The 12,101-nt window shown below is 47.2% G+C and overlaps 1 protein-coding gene across 2 annotated transcripts in view; it reads left to right on the top strand.

Annotated features, from left to right (window-relative positions):
* Positions 1-12,101, top strand: part of LOC135814280 (kinetochore-associated protein 1-like) — a 135,962-nt gene that overhangs the window by 94,095 nt on the left and 29,766 nt on the right. For both annotated transcript variants that reach the window (XM_065327379.1, XM_065327380.1), the window contains exons 47-58: positions 249-344; positions 763-858; positions 1,778-1,877; positions 2,505-2,563; positions 3,027-3,270; positions 3,732-3,805; positions 4,519-4,729; positions 5,224-5,300; positions 5,622-5,672; positions 5,877-5,932; positions 6,711-6,783; positions 7,394-7,512. In XM_065327379.1, coding sequence (XP_065183451.1) covers positions 249-344; positions 763-858; positions 1,778-1,877; positions 2,505-2,563; positions 3,027-3,270; positions 3,732-3,805; positions 4,519-4,729; positions 5,224-5,300; positions 5,622-5,672; positions 5,877-5,932; positions 6,711-6,783; positions 7,394-7,512 — 1,256 coding nt within the window. The remainder of the gene's footprint in view (positions 1-248; positions 345-762; positions 859-1,777; positions 1,878-2,504; positions 2,564-3,026; positions 3,271-3,731; positions 3,806-4,518; positions 4,730-5,223; positions 5,301-5,621; positions 5,673-5,876; positions 5,933-6,710; positions 6,784-7,393; positions 7,513-12,101) is intronic.

A 12,101-nucleotide genomic window follows, 5' to 3' on the forward strand; every position in this document is an offset into this window, starting at 1 on the left:
TTCCTAGAAGACCGTGCTAGCTCAATCTACTCTAAGGCATACATGTACATGTACATCACCTTTGTCCTTCTAATGGAGTATCCTGGGCGAGTTTACAATGCCATTGTGCTTCCGATTTGTCCAGAAGTACTTTTCCTGTAATTTTTGGCCACAATGATAAATCTGAGGAAATTTGCCATATCCTTATAATATGCAGGTGTGTAATATGGTATATACATCTTGTATTGTGTTCTTTTATTTTGCACTAGATTGATCCCTATGATTATGAACGGATCTCGTGTGCATTGTCGCTGTTGAAACGGTTGTGGCCCAAGGACGAGGAGATGCCTGCATCTATCAAGCTGGTACGTGTGGAGAGGGGGTGGGAATTCCTGATCGGCCGGAAATGTGTCCTTGCCATAACCTATCTCTCTCTCTCTCTCTCTCTCTCTCTCTCTCTCTCTCTCTCTCTCTCTCTCTCTCTCTCTCTCTCTCTCTCTCTTCAGGGGCATAGCTCGCACATCTGTGGTGCAGTGACTATGTGCCAGAGCACATCTGTGGTGTCGTGACCATGTGCCACTGTTGTCAAGAGCACAATTTTGTAGCGTCCAAGATCCTAGCTTTGGGCTTGGGATGACTGCATACTGGTCACTATTGTTCTTAGTGGTGTAGTCCTGAGTTGTAGTACATTGCATGTGCCTGTATGTGCCTGTGGGAATGACTGTCTGCATGGTCGCCACTGGATGATGATGTAATGCTGCAATTCTGCCCGTGTACACACAGGGTCCACGACTGCTGGACATGCTACAACACTATCAGCGACGCTTTCCGCCGGGGCCGGCCGAGGTCAAGTACGTAACCAAGCCGGCAGGTGATGAGGTGAGCGGTGTGCATATGGTGGGACAGAGGATGTAATATCACTTGCCATTCTTTACCTACTATCATGAGCCATGACTATCACTTCCGGAATTCCCACCACATTGGTGGCAGCTTCCTCTGGCCATGGCAACGTGAACAAATAAAATACAGTCGTTTTCATCATACATGCTCACACTGGTTATTACTAGTCTTGCAAGCATACACAGTCTTCTTTTTGTGTGTTTCCAGTCTCTCTCCACTGCATGTAGAGCCCTGGTACAAGGTAGCCAAACATGGAGTTACACGACACGTTGCTTATACATTTGTTCCATATCAGACACAAATTTGGTGTTTTGCATGGGGACTTGCTCGAACGATTTTGATACAGATTGAGCACATGAATCCTGTGTATTGGGACTATTACGTCATGACCTCACCTTATTCACAAGTCCTGCTTGACAAGCATGTGTACGTCGCTCAGAAAAAATTCCTTCTGAGCAGCTGTTTGTTATGCCAGGTAGATGTGCTAGAGGTGTTGTGAAATGATGTGTTGTTTTCCTGTGTGATGGCATTCCTCAAACTGTCTCGTCTAGTTGCGTGCATGTGTGATATGAGCATGCGCGATTTTGTAGTCGACAGTCCTTTTGTCAGTCTTCTTGTTCGTCCCTTTGAGTGTTGTCTCCATTTCCGTAATGTCAAATATATAATGTAAAACAAACAAGTCTTGTCCGTTGTGTCCTGCGTCCCGGGGAACGGAATGGCTGAGATTCCGATACAGAGGTATCCGGTGAGCCTCTAACTAAATCACCAGCTGGGACATGTAAAGGTACATAATTTGCTCAATCTCTGGACAGCTAGCTGGTTTGTTTTTAGAACTTTTGACCTTTATGTCTCATCAGTGGAGCTGAGAGTGACTGTTTTTATTTGCACTGTTTTCTAGATCGACTTCTTGCAGCCAGCTAAGAAAATGCCGGAGCTGTCCAGTAGCCGTCTACCATTCCACATGCTGTTGTTTGGCAGCAATGCGCTCAAGATGCTCAGTAAGTGCTTCCTTTCCAAGCTGATGGGCATTTTGCTAGGCATTTTGAGGCTCCATTGCAGGCGATTTATCACATTTCAGAGATATACTAGTACCACTGAACACATGTATGCTTTGAGAACTTACTTGAATGCTAACAAGGAACAACGTTACATCGTAACAGCAGCATGGAAAACAGCAACAGAGAAATAAAACAGAAATATGGGAGGAACATGAACTCAAAGAGAGGTGAAGCGACACCGAAGAAAAAAGGCGGGCAAGAATAAGTGGGAATAGGAGTGATGGAACTGTTCAATGCAAGAAGATAGATGCTAACGGCTTGCAGACAATGCATGGCCCCAGTCACATGCTCTGTGTCAGTGCCATATCCTCACTCATTCCAACTCACTTCTTCCGCACTACCAGCATGAGCACCATGACCACCAGTATCACTGCTCCGTCTCAAATAGTGCAGCAACCCTACTCATCAGTGTTTATCCAATGTTAAACCTTCGATGTAGCCACACATGAGCCGAGCTGTGCTTTGCAGCGTCGCTTTTCTTGCTCTTGGCACTCAGGGGTTGTACCCAGTCCTTGATGGAGTCGCCAAATTGTTGTGTACCCTCTATGCACTGTGATATCATTGCAGGCACTGAAGCTACTGTGGAGACTGTATCGACGTTGGTACCTCTGGCATTGCTGGTCAAGGTATGGTCATATCTCATGCATGGAGCTGTTCCTATTGTTTTGCTGGTCAATGTATGGTCATATCTCATGCATGGAGCTGTTCCTATTGTTTTGCTGGTCAAAGTATGGTCGTATCTCATGCATGAAGCTGTTCCTATTGTTTTGCTGGTCAAGGTATGGTCCTATCTCATGCATGGAGCTGTTCCTATTGTTTTGCTAGATGAGCATATTTCCTAGCCTGGGGTTGTCAGATGAGTGGAGGTGAGCTGTGTGAAACAGATACTTAGGTGAGGCATTTGCAACAGAGACCCTAATGCGTTGAGGTGAGCTGTGTGAAGCAGAGGCAATACTGTGTTGTCGAGTGTATTTCTATGGGGGACAACTGTATGCCCTGGAGCAGTGTGATGTGAAGTCAGTACTGGTAACGTTAGGTAGCAAAATCAATGTTTCATTGTACATCTTACCTTTTTGCTTGTGCTGTTAGATTCCAGCTGACCAACTACACATGACAGCCATTCAGAACACGGTCAATGCTTACTTGGCTGCCAAGAAGAGGACTTCATCCTGGCCGGCTGAGGACACCTCACCATCACGCAGCATGCTCACATCCTCATCAGCATCTTCATCGTCCGGACTGCTCTCGTCACTGAAGTCCTCTCTGTTTGCCATCCAGGATATGAAGAATGCTAGCGCCACCACTGCGTGGGTGCATAGTCGCCTAGACAAAGGTCGGTTGGGGCCAATGCGCAGGCATGTGTGTGTTTGTATTCTTCCTTTGAAGCATACGCATGTGGTGTTGAGTGTGTGGCTGTGTGTTGATTGCGAGAGACAGACGGAGAGAGGCAGAGAGAGCTAGATAGGTGTGCGTTCACCTGTGCAGGCAGCCAGTCATCGTGTACATGTACTTTTCCCACTGCCAAACCACCAGTGTTGTGGTGATGCCAAGCGATATTTAGCTGTCATCCGTCCCTGCTCCATTCATGTGCAGGGATAGGGAAAGGACATGTACCTTGTATCCGGGGTACTTTGTAGGTAGGGTTGGCTTCACGGGCCTCAAATCTGCCTAATGTACATCCATTATGTCGAACAGCTAAAAAATTATCGAGTATGAGTTAAAGTAAGCAAGACTGTTTCCCCTGACTCTCTCTCTCTCTCTCTCTCTCTCTTCCTCTCTCATGTTTGCCGTCAGGACCTGAAAAGCTTGAAGCATTGAATGTGTGCCTACAGCTAGCTGAGAACTGGGCCAGGACGGCTACAGTGCAGGTGAGATGATGATAACGTGTGTGTTCAAAGTGGCAAATGTGAACTTTTGTTCCCATGAAAAGTGGGCACTGCGATCTCTTTTGGCCCAGCCAGTAGATGGATTGGTATAGCTTATGAAATTGTTACTTATTGTCATTCCTGATATAGCCGTACGGCTGCTCAGGGAGCAAGACAAGATGCAGTGGTGTTTGCTATGCTATCCAGAAGCTAAATTGGGTTTTCTGGCTACTGGTTTTGGTTTTGTCAACGTAATAAATAGAGCAAGTTTCGCATTGCTCGCACACTATAGGCCAGAAGTTCAGTGTCCTCGAACGTTTTCATTGTCATGTCTTCAGAAGGATGCATTGTAAAGGTAACAAAACGTTTCAGGACACATAACTCTGGCCAACGGCGTGTAATCAATGTGAAACTTGCTTTTCTTGTTGCATTGATATCCTCCTCTCAGTGAGCTTGAACATTGCTGCCATATGTGTACTTGTAGAGGGTGCTCATTGATCAAGTACATCACGAGCATGCAGTCAAAGGCAGTCCTACCAGTACGCGTGGGTATGGTGAATCATGTGACCCAGTGCAGTGCATTGTTCTGCGCTCCAAACAAGAATGGTAGTACTTTGCTGGCTACAGCTGTAGGTCTACAGTAGTTTCCTTTGCTTGCACAATGGCGTGTAACTGCTAACTACTATGTTGAACTTTCACTGTCATTGCTCTTCCAGGAGTCCATGAGCCAGGCAAACAAGAGTCACGGCAAGTTTCTTGTGCTCCATAACCAACTGGCTGTGGAGTTGCTGCTGCAGCAGATGACTCCGTACAGCCAGAGCGAGGTTGAATCACTCTCGGCATTGCCAGTTGAGCAGCTTATTCTACAACTGTACCAGCATGCCAGTATCGCCTGGAGTGCACGGGGCCAAGTTGCTGCCGACTTCGGTGAGGACTAGGGAGTAGGCTCTACATGTAGCCTGATGATGTGTGCAGGTGTGCATGTGTGCATGACTGGATGTTGATTTTGAAACTTCTTAATTCTGGGAGCAAACCTCCAGCACCATCCAAGTTCTCAGGGTAGGACTGTGTTCAGGGTTGTTGCAGTGTCTTCAATACACACTTTTAGTGTTTAGTGATGAATTGGAGATACCGACGGAGCACTCGTATGTGCATTCGCACTTCAAACCAGAGCATGTGAGTACATGTTTGAGGGGATGGAGAGTGAAGCATGTGCGAGGCATTGCCATTGGTTGCACGTATACTAGTGCACGGCAGCTGTACTGGTAAGTTGTTATCGCAAGCTACTAGTAACTTGCATCCTTAGCTTGTTCTTTGTTCTCTTCTATGACCAGCAAGCGAGTGGCAAGTGCATGGACAAGCATGATTGTCTTTCATTTCTTCCTGTATGTACGTATGTCTTTTGCTGATGTCATGTGCAGATATTCACAGTGTCGTAGATAAGACATCTGCCATTTACGACATTGATGGAGACAATGTGCGCCTTCAGCTAGTCAAGGTAACAAGATTGTGTAGAATTTGTGATGGTGATGGCCCGCCCGTGCATGCATGCTAGATTGATTGACTGGTCTTCGGATTCATCGTGGCTTCTGCTTATTGATCCACATCCAGCTTAGATTCTGTCTCCAGTTGCTGTTGGAATGATGAACTGCTGAAATGTGTGTCTCTTATATGGACCCGTGTGGTTGGTTGGTTGTGCGACTATGTAACAGTGTGACTGCATACCAGCATAACTGTATGCCTGCATTCCTGTATTGTCCTGTGTGTGTGTGTGTGTGTGTGTGTGTGTGTGTGTCCTGTGTTGTGCACTGTGATTTAGAAATGGCTGCCGACTGCAGCAAGTCGCCGTGACCAGACTGCCCTCTGGTCGGTAAGTCATGACCGTTTCTCCCTGCTGCGGTGCTGTCCGTGTCCTGTATGTACACATTGCAGCATGCTTTGCATGGTGAATAGGCCTCTGTTTGCTGCTTTAGTTTGACTTTGTGAGTGTGATCACTTGAGCACTGGGAGGAGAAAGGCATACTGACGTACAGTTTCTCCATCTTTTCCAATCTTTTTCACGTGCACTCTGCAGCAACGCAACATTAACTTTGCTGAAGAAGAGCGTGAAGACGAAGTCAACTTGCAAAGGTGAGTCATCCAGACATCCACACCTGCGTTCTGGACGGTGTAGTAATAGTGGATTGTAAGATGTATCCAGCTGTAATCAGTGGTGAACTGGAGTCGCAACGGTTGGCACCCACGTCAGAAGGGCTCAAGCATGTCCCCAAGCAGCCTCCAGTGCTATCGAGACACGGGCAGTGACCTGTAGCAGGAGAAATCTCGGTGTAAAATGATCCTGGCTGTTCAAGGCAAGCACTTTACAACCATAATTTATGGATAAACTGATTGCTGCAGCAGAGATGAGAGCGCATTGGATCATCCCCCATGTATTCCATCACTGTCCGTTACAGGTTGGACGTTAGTGTGCAATGTTGTTTAGCAGTTCAATGTAACGTTACACACTGTACTTCTGCCAACCGATGCATGCACAGGGGCGGATCCAGGAGGGGTTCCAGGGGCTCCGCGGAACCCCCTAAATTTCGTAAATGTACTACTGGCAACCATATGCTTGTCCATGTACATGTATCACCTATTCAGTTTTGGCTATACTGGAACCCCCCTGTAGAGATCGCTGGATCCGCCGCTGATGCATAGTATGACAGAGTCTATGGTGTGGAGTTGAGTTTTGTCTGCGTAAAACCTGCCCTAACCAGACGCCCTTGGTGCAGCGGAAACTGTCCTGATCTGACAGGATTCCGCTTGGGTCTGGGTTAGGGTTAGGGTTAGGGTTAGGGTCTGGGTCCGGCAAACACCGCTTTTACTGTACTTGTACTTGTGCCTTTCGGTTGTGTCTGCTGCTGTACAGGGTCATCTTTCTGCTGCTGCATCCAGCCTGCAATGAGAAAGGAGCTCTGTACTTGCTGCAGTATGCGTACAAGGTTAGATTTGGAGAAGACCGCCTGATGACCTGTCTGTATGAACACTCTGCTTGTATTTCCTCATCTCCGGACAGCTACTCGTATTTATGTGTTGGACCTTTCTCAGTGCAATGTTCCCTCCGGAGTTTTCAGGTTTATGTATGTTGTAACTTCACTGTTCATTGTGTTTCAGTTGGTGTACACACGCCTGTGCTCTTATCAGCAGCAACAAAGAAATGTTGCGGTTCTTTAAAATTCTTCACTTAGTCCTGCATGTTCAAGTTATTTTTCAGCTGCCAGTTGTACTAGTGTTGTGTTTGCTAGCATCAATACTCCACATTCAGCCCAGGTCTACCTATGGTAGTAACACCGAAATGATCTTGCTTTCACAACTTTCTATTCGTGCGCAGTGTAGATGTGTGTAAGACCTTCCTCTCTTACGAAATACCCAGCTTTTTTGTGATTATTTGCACTCAGCTCTGTGTATTGCACATGACATTTAACTGTCATGCAAAGTACTGCTAGCAGCTTGCCACAACGATTCCTACATGAACATGTATTGCAAGCTCCGATACAGCCATCGACTCCGGTGTGTCTCTTTGTATGGTAATGTCTTTGCTTTGTCCATTAGGAGACGGCATCGAAGATTACAAACACGTGCAAGGCACGTGCCATGCGAGTTCTGTTCGCTGTTGTACCCGACATAGCTATGCTGGAGCGCATAAGTCAGCTCAAGGCCGAGGAGCTGTGGTGAGACATGTGCACTGTGTATGTGTGTGTGTGTGTGTGTGTGTGTGTGTGTGTGTGTGTGTGTGTGTGTGTATGTGCCAGCTAGTTCGGTTGGTGGGTACACTTATGCCAGATAGTGTTGGGCCTGTTGCCAACGGGCTCGGCTGCTTGAAGGTGTATTGTTGTACCTACCACCTTTGTTGGTTTCAGGGTTCATATACTTTCTGTTTGAAGTATACTGTACAAGCAGAAAATTTCGTCGGTCAATAATTTCGTCCAACTCCAAAGAAAGGGAGTTCGTCCGGTTGTAAATTTCGTCCATGGATCATAAGAGTGTCTTGAAAAGCTGGACAAATCAATATTAGTCCGGCATTTAATTTAGTCCAACAGCTCGTTGGACGAAAAAGACGAAATTAAATTCCAGACGAATATTACTGCTTGTACAGTACATACCTATTATCCATATAAAACCGCTCTGTGAGCGGTTCTGAAAAACCTTTACTGGTACTGCCCCGTCGTAAAAGTAAGAAATTAGAACTGGCCCATTGTCCCCCCAAATGCGAACTGATCCACCTAAATCGCGAATGACGGGACCCGAACGCACCAGTAGCACGAGGTCGGGAGGGCACAGGACAGCAATTATCATAGGGTAACACCACCTACCGCTAGTACAGTACATGGCCTTTGGTCCGGACCAACGTCCCCATCTGCATCCACAGGTAGGAACCTCGTGCTACTGGTGCGTTCGGGTCCCGTCATTCGCGATTTAGGTGGATCAGTTCGCATTTGGGGGGACAATGGGCCAGTTCTAATTTCTTACTTTTACGACGGGGCAGTACCAGTAAAGGTTTTTCAGAACCGCTCACAGAGCGATTTTTATATGGATAATTTCAGCTCTTTTTCCGTTCCCTCCCCACCCCAACCCCGAAGGTAAACATGATGACCACGCGCGCGATGTACTGTATGTAGCCATGAGACTGCAATAAAACACTGATACATACCAGCCCTCCCCGCCTCGCTACCCCGCACACAGATATACAAACATGCGTATGCACACGGCACACACACGTGGCCACGCACACATATGCACATGCACACGGCACACACACGTGGCCACGCACACATACGCACATGCACACGGCACAAACAGGAAATTCGTCATATATAATGCCATACAAAGCAGTGGCCACCGTACTTGAGGAAGTCAGTTGTGAAACAAAAATAATTCAACCACAGCGTGTAGACAAGCTGACGGCGAAAGCACAACATAGCAAACATGACATTTGCCCAAGGATTGCACGGTTTGCAGACCACGCCATGGAAGCAGCGAATACAGAATGTAATATCATACAAAGTGACAAGCAAGGAAGTGGCCATCATACACCAGAAACTTGCAGAAAGTCACACATCCAACAGATAGAGAAGTGAACAGCAATCTGATACAGCCCAGACAGGACAAAGCTGACCTGATACTCGTCCCAGGATCGCAAGTGGCAAATCCTTTTCAATGCATAACATGCAGGTGTACGTTAGACGCATGGACAACATCTGACCGTGTCGCCAGCATACAATGTCATCACATGTTTACCCCACAAGTTACACACATGCACAGTAGAAGCACAATGAAAGCAATGGAAAAGTACGATGTGGTTGCTGAAGCATCTTCACACTTCAAATTCAGACTTCAATGTGGTCGTCACGGGATGATATACCTGCAAGATACAAGTGATGAAGAAAGAAAGCAGAAGGTCGTGAGGTAGGCTATGAGTAGTCCTTTCCCAAAGATGCCATAGTTTTTCGCAACTTATGCTTTTCGCAACCGTGCCAAAACAAGTGCTAGTTGCTGAAATCGCATCCATATTTTCAGAAAAAGCTCAAAAGTTGCCAACATCGCAACTCAAAATTGGAGAGTTCTTGTGCAAAACCTACAAAACAGGGAGCAGAAATAGCAGAAATGCAGCGATGCTGCGACAGCAAACTCGTACACCCCTTCCTGCTGTGAACCACCATTTTACACAGTGCCAGTAGCCGGTTGCATGTATCCTACATGTACATGTACATCATTACAGTGCACGGAAAAGGGAATGCACATAATTATCGTAACTACCGTTGATCTACTGTTTCTCAGAAATGAGCCTGAAGGCAGGCGCGAAATGAGCGAGCACGAGTATGTATTTGTCCAACAATGCAACATGTAGTCGGTGACTTGACCTTTCGACCCCATGCCATGGGGCCAATTGCGCCAAGGTTGCGGAGAACTTGCGAAATAGTTCCGAAAAATGAAGAAAGTTGTGAAAGTGGCGATTTCTTCCTAAACACCGAAAAGTTCCGAAAAAAGTGGCGAGCATCTTTGGGAAAGGGCTAGCTATGAGACACCACAAACGGGTCACCTACATGTATGTTCAGGGCTAGTGCACTCACACGCAGAATTGTCATAATCGAGCATTTCCCAAACTGAGAAGTGCAATGAAATCCACTTGCATGCACAGGAGCAATTTTGCAATATTATGATGCGCAATTCGACACGATCTGCGATGCTGCGTGCGATGTGCCCTGCTGTCATGATGGTGACAGTCACCACGGTATGTTTTTGTCAACGTCGCCCTTGCACTCTTCTGTCAAGTCCAAAGTGCTCATATACTTGGCAATGTCTTTGCAGTGATTAACTTTTATCCTAGTTATGTCACGGGTAACTTTAATGAAGTACCCGCAGGCCGTGTCGATCCGCACATCGTCCACTCTCTCATATACTTGGCCTGCTTTGTCTGTGTATCTATTTCATGTGCGATCCACAAAATCGACTAGACAGTGGGTGCAATACGCTCTCTATCTGAAGACGTTCTTCTGGCGACATCTCGCCATGTACTTGGCCTGCTTTGCCTGTGTATCCATTTTCATGTGCGATCAACAAAATCTCAATGCACTACAGAGACTAGACAGTGGGTGCAATACGCTCTCTATCTGAAGACGTGAACCATTACATTTTTTGGAAAAGTTATACGTACACCTGAAACGTAATGAAGTACAGGAATAGAGAGAGTGACTACAATACGCTCTCGACCTGATATAGTGATAACTTGTTAGAAGGTAACAGGTCTACAGTCCCACCGTACCCTTCCGACACGACTGTAGACCATTAAATTTTTTTGAGAAGTTATACGTACACCTTAAACGTAATGAAGTACAGGAATAGAGAGAGTGACTACAATACGCTCTCGACCTGATAACGTGAGTACAAGACACTCTCCACCTGATAACGTGTTAGTAGAAGGTAACTGGCAACATATCAATGGGTTGCCTTACCGTGGTCTAGAGGAAACGTCTTCGCAGCAATATTTTCCCTCCAGCGCATTCAGTCGCCGACGCGACATCGTTTACTGGGCCGTTCCAGTTGCGGAAGACATTCGATTCATCGGGCCAATTCAGCAACAGGGCCGTGGACACACAGGGGGCAGAGGAGAGACATTGTTAGTGGACAAGAAAATAATATGCAGTGGCAAGTGGCGAGTGCCGCACGGATGTCAAGTTGTCATGCACAAGTCAGCTACTACTTACGGTCCAGGTAGTCCTGCCATTGCTCGCTCGTCCTGGTTCCTCCTCGTTCGTCTTCCTGCACGTCTGCTCTTCTCCTTCCCCACCGTTGGCTTTGCGGTACGGGGGTGCCGGAAGGAATTCCCACCATATCATGTACATGAAGTCCCACCATGTCTCCATGTACATGTCCACGGCCACGTCAGCAGTTTGTATAGTACCGGAAGGAGTTCCCACGATGTCTCCAAAGGCCTAGAGCGGACGTCTTTGCAGCAATTCTTTTCGCCCTGCGCATTCAGTCCGCCGACGATGTCTCCAAAGGCCTAGAGGGGACGTCTTTGCAGCAATTCTTTTCACCCTGCACATTCACTCCGCCGACACGACATCGTCGACAGCGTTTACGGGGCCGTTCCAGGTGCAAAAGGTCTATCTACGTCAGTAGTTCTCAACTATTTCGCGTACGGGATAGTCGTCGCGACAGCGTTTAAGGGGTCGTTCCAGGTGCAAAAGCATCCATCAATGGCACTTTGCAGTACGGGGTACGGAAAGGGGCCTCCTCGTTCGACTTCGTCGACTTCTGCATGCAGTTCTCCTTCCCGTCGACCGAAAGGGGTCTCCTCGCAGTTGTCCTTGCCGTCAGGTCCACGTCATGCAGTTCTCAACTATTTCGCGTACGGGATAGTCGTCTTTGTCGTACGCGGCATCGGCGTTTACCGAGTGGCATTGGCACAAAGCAGACCGTTGACGGGGTCACGTGTCAAAAAAGTATCAACAACGCGTCGACTAAGTGTCGACCACGTGTATAGCGGTACACTCAGCGGTACACTAATTCTCGTGCCATTCTCGTGTCACAAAACTGGAACATCGAGTACCAGTATGGAAAGGCTTCAGACAGGAAGCCTTTCCAATTATCCATATAAAAATCGCTCTGTGAGCGGTTCTGAAAAACCTTTACTGGTACTGCCCCGTCGTAAAAGTAAGAAATTAGAACTGGCCCATTGTCCCCCCAAATGCGAACTGATCCACCTAAATCGCGAATGACGGGACCCGAACGCACCAGTAGCACGAGGTCGGGAGGG

This window comes from Sycon ciliatum, chromosome 4 (assembly GCF_964019385.1).
Source record: "Sycon ciliatum chromosome 4, ocSycCili1.1, whole genome shotgun sequence".
Classification (NCBI taxonomy): domain Eukaryota; kingdom Metazoa; phylum Porifera; class Calcarea; order Leucosolenida; family Sycettidae; genus Sycon; species Sycon ciliatum.